Source organism: Chanos chanos, chromosome 2 (assembly GCF_902362185.1).
Source record: "Chanos chanos chromosome 2, fChaCha1.1, whole genome shotgun sequence".
Classification (NCBI taxonomy): Eukaryota; Metazoa; Chordata; class Actinopteri; order Gonorynchiformes; family Chanidae; genus Chanos; species Chanos chanos.
The window spans coordinates 28,777,999-28,791,271 of record NC_044496.1 but is presented as its reverse complement, the minus strand read 5'-3'; the positions used below and the strand labels follow the sequence as shown (position 1 = coordinate 28,791,271).

Sequence of the window (13,273 nt, the reverse complement as noted above, 5' to 3'; positions counted from 1 at the left end):
GGAGTTTGTTAAGAATTAAACACGCCAGGCATTTGTCATGTAGACAGAGAGAAACACAAAGCCACAACAGACCTGCCATATGGAGTGTGTATACACACTCTCCGCTCATCCTATCCTGGACTCAGTCATCATAAACATCTCCCTGTAAAATAAAGAGAAAAAAAGAAAACCCTCTGTGTGATAATGCATTGCCCTGGCTCAAAGCAACCATCTGATTTATATCTCCTGCCCACTTTGAAAAAAAAAAAAGAGAGAACACCCCCTCATTCCCCCTCCCACTCTCAGTAAACATCTGGAGCTAATTGGCCCAGTCCAGTTTGACCTGCATCAGCTGCCCAGTCTGTGCTTGTATAGAGCCTTCCGCTAGTGTGCCGTAGCCCCTTCCATTTGACCTGTGGTCCCTATCTCTCATCACTGTGTGTGAATGTGTGTGTGGTGTGGTGTGGTGTGGTGGGTGGAAGCTTCCTTCCCGTGTGATCTGAGTCTCCTCAGTAATGAGCTATGTAAAGTAATGAATAGTTAGGAGCATTTCCCAGGAACATTAAGATGAAAAGCACATGGGATTTTTAAAGTTATGTGTGTGTTTGTGTGTGTGTGTGTGTGTGTGTGTTTTAAAGAGAGGACAAAAACATTTTTTATGGCCATATTAATCATCTTCCCACGAGTGAGCAAAAATCAAAGAGGAACTTACTTTCTACAGGCAACAGAGCACCAGCAGACCCCAACTGACCTGTTCCCATACACACACACACACACACACACACACACACACACACACACAACATCAGGTAGTCAAACACACAGGAAGATGCAAATGAGTTGTTGACTCAGCCCAATGTCACTGAAACCTTTCCCAGTCTGGTCCATCATTTTTAATCTCTATGTTTTTCACTTCACCTACACAGATTTATATTTGCATTTGCATTGTCACCATCTTATGCTACAGGCTACCAGTTTACAAAAATTTAAACAGTCATCAGAGCAACCGAAATAAATGAACTCAATTATCTAAACTGACTCTGGACTAAACACTGAAACACGCCCATGCACTGAGGCTGAGAACACTGTGTCTGTAGCTGTTGCTATCCGTAATGACCCTCCGTGACTAAGGGGATACAATTGGATAATTGCTCAACAAATTGTTGTTTTTTTGTTTTGTTTTTTTAAATAAGCTTGTAACAACCCCTTGATGCCTGCAGACTGAATTACACACACAAAAAAGTCAAAAGCAAGGGGGCAAAGCAAACAAATAACCATGTGTGTCACTAGGCTGTCCTGGGCCGCGGTGGTATCAGGAGCCATATCCTTAAGGTCCAGCCACACCCCTCTCCCTCAGGCCAGTGGATATGATTACTTTACCTCAGACCAGTGGATATGATTACTTTACCTCAGACCAGTGGATGTGATTACTTTACCTCAGGCCAGTGGATATGATTACTTTACCTCAGGCCAGTGGATATGATTACTTTACCTCAGGCCAGTGGATATGATTACTTTACCTCAGGCCAGTGGATATGATTACTTTACCTCAGGCCAGTGGATGTGATTACTTTACCTCAGGCCAGTGGATGTGATTACTTTACCTCAGGCCAGTGGATGTGATTACTTTACCTCAGGCCAGTGGATGTGATTACTTTACCTCAGGCCAGTGGCTGACATTGGGCCGTGCCTCTGAGAGCACTTCTGAAACAGAGTGGATGTGGGGGCAGTTTTTGAACTGTGTGAAGAGAACACAGCAGAGAGGTGGGAATTATTTGCACCTGGAGGAGCAAAGATAATGGCAAATAGAGGGCTTATAAGCCAACATAAAAGATCCAGAAAGGAGCTGTATTTTATTTCCTTTCTTTTTTGTCCTCCTTCATCTTTAAAAGTCGGTGAATGAGTTCCTGGGGGTCTTTGAGGAATTTTTGCTCTAAGCCATCTTGAAGGCATTAGAAACATGTCGTCCTGGCATTGATGGATCATAGTTTGAGCAATAAACAAATAAATGGAACCGCATGGGAAAGCACATAGTGTCTCTATTGTCTCCACTGTCCATTAAATGTGTGTGTGTGCTTACACGCACACACATGTGTATGCATATTTTTGTGTGTGGCATTTGTGTCTCATTTCTAGTATTCCCTGACTGAAAAACAGGCTTCCACAAACCACTGTTTTGTCTCTGTGTGTCATGACATTTTAAAAGATGGCGAGGGAGAGAGAGATGGTTTGTGTGAAAGGACCAACAGAGGATCAGTATGTCAAAAGAGGACCTCTTTGGGATTTGGTAGAGTGTTTCGATATCTTTCATCACAGCCGTGCTCTGGAACACCCACTCTGCCAATTCTGCCCTATACACAACTGGGCTTTAGTAAGCAAGACACAGAGGGTGTTGATATGTTTACTCAGAATACTATCAGAAGAGAGTAGACCCATTGTTCTACCATTCCATTTTTCCAGTGAGGCAAGCCTGCCCTGGAAGCTGCCCAACATTGTCCAATGTTTTTTATTAGCAGGAGAGAGAGAGGGGTGCTGCTGGCACTGGTTTGCTGATGTCTTGGATCCCTTGGCTAATTGTAGAGGTCCACAGTTTCCTGAAATAGAAGGGAGGGGGTTTTGGTCATCTCCATAGGCTGAGTCACTGGTAATGATTCCTCACTAGCGTGACTCAGCAGATATTTTAAGCTCATTCCGATTGTCAGGTCCCAGTCAGCATTGCTGGAATGTGACTCCTCACCTCATCTTACCTCGCTGGGTCTCCTGACATAGTGAAATAATAGAAACAGTTACATACCTACACTCTTTTCCATACTATAGCTCTCAAATATATCATCTAAATGACCTCTCTTGGAGCGTACACTTTTTTTTTTGTTTTTTAATTGCTTTGTGATCTTTCTCCCATGTTTGGAATGCCCAATCATGCAGGAATCCTCCCCTTCACACACCAGCCAGTTCAGTTAAGCCGCACTTCCTCTTACGCATGTAAAGCCAGAATCTGTTTACGCCACAAGTTGTTTCAGCATCACTGGGCAACTTGGAGTTGAGTGCTGTTTGCATGTCCCCATAAAGTATGTGACCATCAGTGACTGGTAATGAGCACTGACTCAAGGGAAGGTGCCTGGTTGAATTCCCCTGGACCCTTGGCCACAGTGGATGAGAGTGGAACAGCTAAGATTACAGCTGTGTAATCTCAGGATTTTAGATACACCCTCTGGACTGTGAGAATATGTGTGATCAGGGTGAACCACCTGGACGCTCTTTGAGAATGGTTTTAATGAGTTTGTCATGCAGCGTTGATTGTGGTCAGACAGATGTAATCCTGTGAAGACCACATACAGAGAGACGTGACACGTTAACATTTTGATTGATCCATTTGTTTACCTTGAGATGAACCCTTGGACTCTTGTTGTAATTTCTCCACCGAACCAAAACTCTCATTTCCACTTGGCAGAGGCGCCATTGTTGATTTTTAAATACAATTACCTCATGGCCATACACTCACTCTCTGTGTGAGTGTTTCTGACTCTAAGATGCTCTCTGGCATTTTGGATGTGAATGATTTGGAGAAACACTGTTAGTTCTGAAAGCTGAAGGTCAGTCCATTCCCCTCCTTCTGTCAAACTTTCTTATCCAAGCCTGACACACTGCCAGAGTGTAAAAAGAAAAAACTGCGCTCTCCACTGGCCTGTGTTCAATACTCATCTACATCAAAACCTGCGTAAAAGTCCAGTCCCTGGTCAGGGCCAATCCAGTCCCAGTGAGTTGATCTGTATGAGTTCCAGTCCCTGATCACAGTATGAGGAAGATGAATGTGCTGTTTGATTGGTTGTCATGGTGTGTCCAATCAGGTGACCACTCAGATGTTCCACTGTCTTCTGAGTTAGTCATCCTGTAAAACGTCTCGACTGCTGCAACTCAGAAGTCCTCAGCTTTCAGGGGTTTCAGTCCGCCGGGCCAGGTGGCTCTCTGTGGACACACAAATAAACTAAATCAGTCAAGGGAAGTAGTAAGACAGAAGAGCCGTGTGAATCATCTCTCATTTCTCTTCTGCTGTGCAAAGAAAAACTTCAGTCCATAAGCCCATTCAGGCTGTTCTGACTGCATGTGGACTCAAACTCCTCCATCTCGTCTGTTCTCTGGTCCATCTCTGTCATCTCAGTATCCTGCTGGGATGACATTTGGGTCCATACACATCTTATATGATGTGTAGTCTATTATGATTCGGCACAGGTTTGAGCTTCTTTGAACACATTACCCCCACCCCACCCCACCCAGATCTTTGAAAAGTTCTCAGTTTTCCCTGAGTTGTGGTAGGAGCTGCAGTGGATCCTGTAGGCTGTCATTCCACAGCACCCACAGACCACTGTTCATTTCTGTCATATGAAATATGAAGACAGGAAACAGGATTAAAGTCAGAGGTCTTTTAGGAGACTAGCCAAAGTTCATGTCTCATTACTGTGGCCCTTTACTGTTAGGTTAAAATCCCCCATTATATTGAGAAAGGCTTTGAGCTGCTACCCTCAGATATGACCTGTTCCACGCTCAGACAATGCATTTTGTAACACAGTATGTTTTACACAGCTGGTACATGGGTTAAGGTAATTAACCACCAGACTGTGACACTTTCACTGGCTCTAAACTTATCCAGCTGATTGGCTGTCCCCTTTTATCAGCTCTCTCCCTCACTTTTGCTCTCTCTCGCTACCACTACACTGCTAATGATAATTATAGTGTGAATGCTGTTTCCATAACCATCGTCATCATCATCATCATCCTCATCTCTCTTTCTTCTTTGTTTAAGGAAGAAAATAAATGTGGCAGTAATACAAAACAAACCCAGCATTAGGTAGCTAAAGCAAATTCCTTGTTTAATCAATATGAAAAGCAGATCTTGTTTCTGCAGTAAAGTCCCAGTTAGTGTTTGAGTTGTCTGGCAACATATTCAATCTTAACAATAAGGGCATTATATTTCAATGTGATCTATCTGGTCCTATATATTACTCCCTCTCTCTTTTGCTCACTCTCTTGTCTTTCTTTCTCAGGATCTGGATAGTCTACAGAACCATCTGGAGGAGGTGCGATTCTTTGATCTTTTCGGTTATAGTGAAGAGGAGGGTGGCTGGCTCTGTTTCATGTGTAACAACCCAGAGAAAGCCACAGGTAAACACACACAACTATTACCAATGATCAAACATATGTCCACAGTTCTACCCTGCAACACCCTCAAAAATTTCCACTGTTCACTCAAACTGGGGTTACATTTCCACTGAGCAGTCAAACTGGATTTACATTTCTTCCCATCAGAGGGCCTGATGTGGAGATCATTATGCGTGTGTTTTTAAAGGCATTGTTTCTCTGTTTCTTGTTAATTTTGTTTCATTTAGTGAACAAATTTTAACGATATGTATTTTAATCAGAGGAAAAATATCCTCACCTGTTCCAGTTTTTGTTGTTCTTTTGCGGGAGCAAACCAAAGAATTCTGTTTCGAATCGTAGGAGTCAACACACAGAAAAAAACAAGCAATGAGTGCAAATGCCATCCATCATACATCTTAACTAACGGAAGAGGTCATATGATGACTCATTTTACATCAGGGGTAATGATACACTTCCTCCACTGTCAGAGGAACAGTTTTCTACTCCAGAAGTTAGCTAACTCATTCATTTTTACAACGGATCACATCAAAAAGCTTTGAAGCTGAATCATTCAAATCATTTCACTTTTGCAGTAATGAGAAGAATGAGCTTCTTACACAATGTGCTCGGGTCTGGAGCTCATGACTTGAGCAGGTTTCACGGGAGCCATCCAGAGCCCAGATGTACAGAATCCCGTGGTCCTTCTGATTTACTTCACCAGAGACAAGACACCAGTCACAAAACCTGCTTATGAAAAAGAAGGAGTTCTTTATATAGCTCTTTACCTGAGACAGCTGTGGAGGCCCACGGGAAGGTTGTGCCATGTTGTGTTTAATACTCTCCTTTGTTTTCCCTTTGATTTGTCTGCTAATTGGTCCCAAACCTGCCTAATTGCGTTTTGCATGTATGTGGCCCTTGCTGAGAGGATTGTCATGATTCAGTGCAGATTCGTTTTTCCCCCGGTGCCAGCTGTTTACCAACAACAGAAAACAAGTCTGGACCTCAGCTGGATACACACGTTCATTTTTGCCTTAAATTGACGTTACAATTATCTTAACACCTCGAAAAACAAAGTGAGAAATGATAGTTTCAAGAAAGACAGGATTTTGTAAGCTTAAGTGTTGCTGAAAGCGATCACAGATGATTGTATCTGTTGGATTATTGGTTGTTGATGCAGCCAGTAGGAATATCTGGGCACAGAGGACATGTTGAAAACTCTCTTAATCTATTCTTGACACTATGTGACAGATTTTTCATCAACTTATGATGCACACAGTCCCAAGGCAGGAACAGAGGTCTGTCCTTATCATTAAAATCAAACATACACTCATAAAAAAACTTGCACTTGAATAAAAGCAAACATACACACACACACACATTCACACACATGAACTTCCTTTCATGAATATATGATGCATTTGTATTGCTTAATTTTTCTTCCACCGTTGTGTGCAGTCAAACATCAAATCTGCATGTTTTTTTTTTCTAAATGAGTGATTTGTCAGGTATGTCTGGCTGTGTATATTTAAAGGTCAGTGGGAATCTGTACCTTTGAAGTCTTGTATGCAAATCTGTCTGTCTAGAATACAGTCTCCAGTGAGTCCTATACTATACTGTCTCTGCTAGGGTTTCTCTGTTTTCTTTCCTCTGTCCTGCACGCACGCATGCCTCTGGATCCCAGCACTGGTAATGTTCTGGTATTACCTACACCTTCAGGTTGTAAGTCTTTTGGCTCCTGGAATGTGACTCCTAGTTTTTCAATACTGGTCATACAAAAACACACATGTGACCTTGCCAATCTGCAGTTACTGTTTAAATGTTCAGAGAGGACATGGGAGAAAAAACATGTCTAACTTTATAAAAACACGCTGTCTTTAAGGTGATCTTTGTGAATGAGGAATCTTCAGTATTGTGATTTAAAGGACCTCTGTGAGAGTCCTCAGTTTTACTGAACCATACAGGAACTCTTCATTCTACTCCACAGAGAGGAGTTGCTAATCGCAGCCTCCTCAGTGCGTCATCAAAAATGTTTTGGTTTTTTTTGTTTGTTTGTTTTTGTTGTTTTTGTTTAGTTTGTTTAGCTGGAGCGACATTGGCAATGCTGTTGTTTGTTCTTAGACTTGAGTACAAACAGAAGCTGAAGCAGATGATTTCTCAAAAGAATAACTATTCAGAAGTCAGTTATCCAAAAGGAATGTTGTTCTTTCCTGTAGGTACTATTATGGGCATGAGTCAACCTGTTTACAAAAGTTGTCTTGTTTAGTAAAGTGTCACATCACTTGTTAAAGACCCCCTTTTCACATGAACAAATGAAATATTCATCTCATAAACTGAAAAACATTCTCGGAAAATCATGGCTTAATATCCCTAAACCAAAGCTGTCAAAATACTACAGCAGCTGTTTAATGCTGAAAACTGAGTTGTTGTGTTACGCTGGAAATGAATAATAATCAAATAACTGCCTCACCACATACCCACAAATGTAACACTGGAGAAAAAACTAGACAAAAGAAAGGGGAGAGAAAAACTAAAAAAAAAAAATACTGGATAGTAAAAGGAAATCTTTTTGTGATTTAGGAAATAATTTTACTCGGTGAGTATTAAACAGTCGCCAAAGTGAATGACAAGACCTATTTAAAGCAATAACTGTGCTCTCTCACAATTTTTCCCTGCACTGTTTAAAACTAATTTCAGGGGATTTTTTTGTTTCTGTTTGTTATGTTGGACAGATTCCACGAGTGTGGCAATATGTAGTGCCCTGTAATGGCTAGTGTACATTGTATCTCCTATCTAAGGGCTTTTCAGACTGACTGGAAGTCAGTCTTAGAGAATGATGGCTTTTGCATGGCAGCAGTGTAGGCCCTTGCTGGGATGTTGTGTAGTTAGCATGTGTATGGTGTTTGGGGACATTTTAGAGGGACTTCCTGTAAGTTTAGCTTGCTGGGAATTTGTCTCTGGCAAGAAGTTAGAAACTCAATCAACGTCACAATGTGACATGACAGCAAATCATGGGACTGGAGGAAAAACATAGGAGGCCCACAACATCATCTGCAATTCTCTAAATTTCTCTCTGCAGTGGAATTGTTTTTCTCAGAAAACCCATTTTAAGAACCATGCTCCCATGAGCAGAGACCTTTTATCAGCATATCTAACGCAGCTCTTATTGCCCAAATTTAGACTCTGTTATTTTCGGGCTGCAGTCTTACTTTCTCATCCCCAGGTATTTACAGAATGTCTGTAAATACTTTTCACTGACATTAAAGATCTGTCCAAAACATCACTCTCCGCATGTCTCAAAAGGACGGTCTGCTAACGTGAGTGTAGAGTGGAACCATTTGCATATATGGACATTTTATCAACACAGTATCAGAGATTTTGTCCAGAGATGTTGTAAGCACTCCAGATCAGGCTGCAGTATTTCTCCACACGTTTACTGTACGAGTGCATGAAGACACTCTTAAATGTGAACACGTGCACTGGCTGTTTGCCTTGGAGAATATGAGTCAGTTTAAACACACCAATGTGCAAAAAGCAGGCAGAGAGGGTTTTTTTTCTTTTTTAATAACAATGACACAGCCTGTTTACATTTTGGCATGTTTATTTGTGTTGTGTAACAAAGAGGTTTTTCTCTTCATTAATACATGTTTTTCACAGATTTACCGGAAAATTCCTTTCTCAGAAATTCTCAACATTTTTCAATGATGACACTAGTCCTACTAGAAATGCACGCATGCTCTGAAACTTTTTTTGGCTTACTTGATTTTCTTACTTGGATTTGGAGCTTTCTATCCCCAGTAAATTTATCATAATAAGCCTCAGTCTAATATGTCTACACCTCTCTGATTATGGCATTTTGACTGAATTCATGCTGTCCCATCTCATGAACAGAGTGCGGGTCTGAAGCTGATGGAGAATTTTCCCTTTGCTGGAATGGTGTCAAAATCTTGTAACTCCTCCCTCTGGCTCAGCAGTGAAGCAGAACTGTCTTGCAGTGGTTGGATGATGCCCAAACAAATCCATAACAAACTCCATCAGTCAGCCCCAGAAAGCACAATACCCTCACTGCTGGCTTTTAAAATGGAGCTAAGAAACTTGACTAAATGATGGTCACATAGATATACACCTAGAGCTTTGTAACATATGTGAGGCTGCAGAGAAGTTCTTTTTTTACCTCTCCTTCAATCAGTTATAAGCAATATCAATAAAGCTTGAAACTGTTTAGGCAATGCCACATCAATGTGGCTGCTGTCTGTTTGAAGGTTTGAGTCCTGGACACCTGTCAAGTCCAGAAAAACAGTTGTGTATTGCTGTTAATCAATGACCCACCTGTTGGTACCATGCTGAGGAGTAATTACGGAGCCAAGGGGTAGCTGGTTTGGCTCTTGTATCTGGTGAGACATTTCAAGTGGTGAGAATGCCAACGGAGCTCCACAGTCAGAGAAACACTCAGGAAAGGGAAGCTGTTTTGAGCTTCCATCACAGCAAGATCAGTTATGAATTGTTTGTAAAACAGGCTGTAAGGTCCAGATGCTACCAATATTCTCTTTTGTTTATGGTATACCTGAAGACATGTACATGCATCACCTTTTCCGTGGCCGTGCACATGCACACACACACGCACACACACACACACACACACACACACACACACACACAAGAAGTAAGAAAATTAGTGGCATATTGTTTAGAACACTTATTATGAGACAAAGATGTCTCTGAAGCTCATGCCCTTCAAGGATTGCCCTGCATCATGTATACTCACTTACCTCACTTACATATGTACGCATGCAAAATAAAACCCATGCCAAAAACCACTAGCAAGAGTTTAGATTTTCATCTGTGACTGCTTAAAGTTTTGGAATATGTTTACATTTTTTTTTAAATGCCCAGCAGAGTTGACACTGTTATTACACCATTATTAGAAGTCAAACGTAAACAGAGCTGTTGAAACACTCCGCTGTCATCTCACATCAGTTTTCTGGGAGTGATGTTTGAACTCAGGAGCTTTAGGAGTCATGTCAGAGCTGTGTCCCTTCCATAACAGTCTGCGTTAAGCTGGTAATTTGCCCTTTGCCATGGAGGTTGGGGTGGGTGTTGTAGTGTTCCAGAACGTTCCGTTCTGGGGCCCTGTAGAAGTTGAATCAATTCATTTGGTGGTGGTAATCTTACCGAATCTTAACACACCAAAAGGACGCAGATTCTCGTCTGCTTTCTTCATTGTCCTGCCATGTCTGAAGACAATGGCCTGCTTTGTGCTGCCCTGGAGTTCTTACTTCCCATTTTCCTGGAAGTGTCCAAGAACAAGGATCCATGGCTCGGTCCAGACAGACCCAGCACACTTGGGAGAACCAGTGGGCGGGTTGTCTGTAGTCCACCAAGACACTACCCTCTCCTTGCCTCTTCAGTGTAAAGTTCTCTCTGTTTTTTTCAGTGAAAGTCCTTTCATGGTCTCACCCCCCTCTTTCTTACTTCCATCACCCCACAGTCTTCGATGTACCCACGTACTCATGCCCTGTGTATTTGTATATCTGTGTGCGTGGGAGTTAGACAGATATATGTGGTGTTGAAGTAGGTTAATACCTCATGTGCAGTTAGCAATGTGCCCATATACTTGTTGTATTTCTATCATGGTTCTCCTTCTGAACTCTTTCAGTTGTGAATAAGGATGGGCAGCCTCTGATCGAGGGTAAACTGAAAGAGAAGCAGGTGCGCTGGAAGTTCATCAAGCGGTGGAAGACACGCTACTTCACCTTGGCAGGCAACCAGCTCCTCTTCCGAAAAGGCAAATCAGTAGGTACTCATCCTATATGGACCATTGCATCAAGGCATTACCACACTACTCGACTTGTCTCTTCTCCTATCTCACTGATGTCTCCCATTAATCCTGTTTCCTGATCACCCTCACAGTTTTCACGCAACACTTGTTCCTTATTATTGAATCATGACAATCATACATTGCGAAACAAACAAAAAAACACTAATCTGTTCATGAAGCCTGACTTCCCAAAGGGGCATTCAGTCAAGCCGAAAATAATCACGGAAGGACTCTGTAAGGGGTCTTAAAGTACGTCTAAAGCCTAGAGCCATAGCATGACCACAGTGATGACATGACTCCTTCCCTTTTCCACATCAACACTGAAATTAACATTTGGGGAAGTAAGGTAAAAGTAAGAAACTTTGATTTTAGAACAACTCCTGTACCTTCAATGCACTCATCAATATGACATGCCTTATTTATGGCAAACTTTAAGACTGGAGGACATGTGACTTCACTTCAGAGCAAAAGCTGTACCAGTGGTGCAAAAACACAATGTTAATCAGAGCAATGGAGTGAAAACAATATAAAAGCAAAAAGAAAAACTGATCCTGGTCTGTTAGTGTGACAAAATGCCAAACATATTGAAAATCAACTTGATTTAACTTGGAGCAAAGAACAAAAAAAAAGATTCACTTAGTACAAGATCTGCCGGGCTTAGTCTGTTATACAGAGGAATTGTTGTTATCCCTTTTTGAAATGATGTTGTTGCAGTAATTACTCAACAGTGACCTTTTTGTTAAAACTGTATTGTTTCACAGGAAGTTCACAGGAACTTGATGGTTTGGGCACTTTTCAACAGACACATTTACAGTCAAAAAATATTTGCACTTGAAACACTTAAAAGGAACAGTGGATCTGAGTTTTCTTGCGCAAGCCTAACCTCAGAGCTTCCAAACAATCCTTAATGCTTCATTGCCTGTTCAGTGCAGTGAAAAGCATCATGGAATTTCTTTCTTTCTTTTTTTCTTTTAAGAGTCTTCACTCCTTGTTGCTTTCCCAGTTTTATTTGTGGTCAGTCTTCCTTCTCGTTCTCCATGGTTATCTCTTTTCCCCTAACTGTCAAACAGACGACGGCATGTGAATCTAAGATTCCTCTCATCTGTATGGTGTGCTTGCATCCTTGGCTCTGAGCAGCGCTGCCAGGGCTCAATCTGCAGGGTCTCTCCAAGCTCCTCTGACTTATTCTTTTCCTGTAATTGGGACCAGATAGTGCTCTACACCGGATTACCTTGAGGGGTTTTTGACAAACCCAGCACATCCCCAGTGTTTTCTGGCCTTTTTGGATGAAAAGTAAGGGAGGAAAACATCTCACCCAGAGCCCCCTTGCTCTCTGCTCTTAACCTGCTTTGTATGCATAAACAGCATGGGCAAATAGCTAACAAAAAGCAGATCCACCAGAAAGCCTGCCAGAGAGGTGAGGATGTGGTCTGGTCCGCTGAGATCTGCGGTAAACCTCTGACTCAGACCTATAGGCCCAGCGGATATGGCAATGATCCATAATGCTCTCAGCCCCCCATTCAATCTTCCTGTTAGTATATCCTGCATTGGTGGCCATCTGATGGAAATATCTATCTTCTTGTGGGTGCTCCATTAACTTCGGGTGATGTGGTCCCAGTCATGATGTGGAAATTGAAAATCATGTGTTCTGAGCTGTCAAACTTTCCAAAGTGATGTACGTAGGGCTTTGAACAACAATCTACCCTTGCTCAAATACTTCCAAGCACTGTCTGGAAAGCACTGATTACTAAATCCTATTTTTCTTCTTCTTCTTCTTCTTCTTCTTCTTTTTTTTTCCTCTCTCTATTTTCAATTCTGCCCCTCAAGAAAGATGAGTTGGATGACAATACCATTGAACTGAGCAAGGTGCAGAGTGTTAAGGTGGTAGCCAAGAAGAGGCGGGACCGAGGTCTGCCCAGAGCCTTTGAGATCTTCACGGACAGTAAGACGTACGTGCTGAAGGCACAGGATGAGAAGCATGCTGAGGAATGGCTCCAGTGCATCAATGTGGCAGTGGCCCAAGCCAAAGAACGAGAGAACCGAGAGGCTACGACATACCTGTGAACTCTGGCAACCCCAGGCTCTTCAGATCCAGATCCAGAGAAACCTTCTGAGATGCCGATAGATGTGCTTCCCTGCCTGATCACAGACAACCAGAACATGAGCTGATGAGAAGATAAGCACAATCAAACGGACAGTAATCAGCATTAGAGGACTGAGAGTCTTCAACATTGTTCAGTCAACACCTTGGGATTTTCCCAACAGAAATCTGAGGTCAGGATAATCTCAACCATGGAGTAACTACTATGAAGCTAATCATACATATATTGTGAAAGTACACAA

At 42.1% G+C, this 13,273-nt stretch overlaps 1 protein-coding gene across 2 annotated transcripts in view; it reads left to right on the top strand.

Moving 5' to 3' along the window:
- Window positions 1–12,994, top strand: part of veph1 (ventricular zone expressed PH domain-containing 1) — a 59,522-nt gene extending 46,528 nt beyond the window's left edge. For both annotated transcript variants that reach the window (XM_030766519.1, XM_030766517.1), the window contains 3 exons: window positions 5,022–5,139; window positions 10,769–10,905; window positions 12,758–12,994. In XM_030766519.1, the coding sequence (XP_030622379.1) occupies window positions 5,022–5,139; window positions 10,769–10,905; window positions 12,758–12,994 (492 nt within the window). The remainder of the gene's footprint in view (window positions 1–5,021; window positions 5,140–10,768; window positions 10,906–12,757) is intronic.
- The last annotated feature ends 279 nt before the right edge of the window (window positions 12,995–13,273 follow it).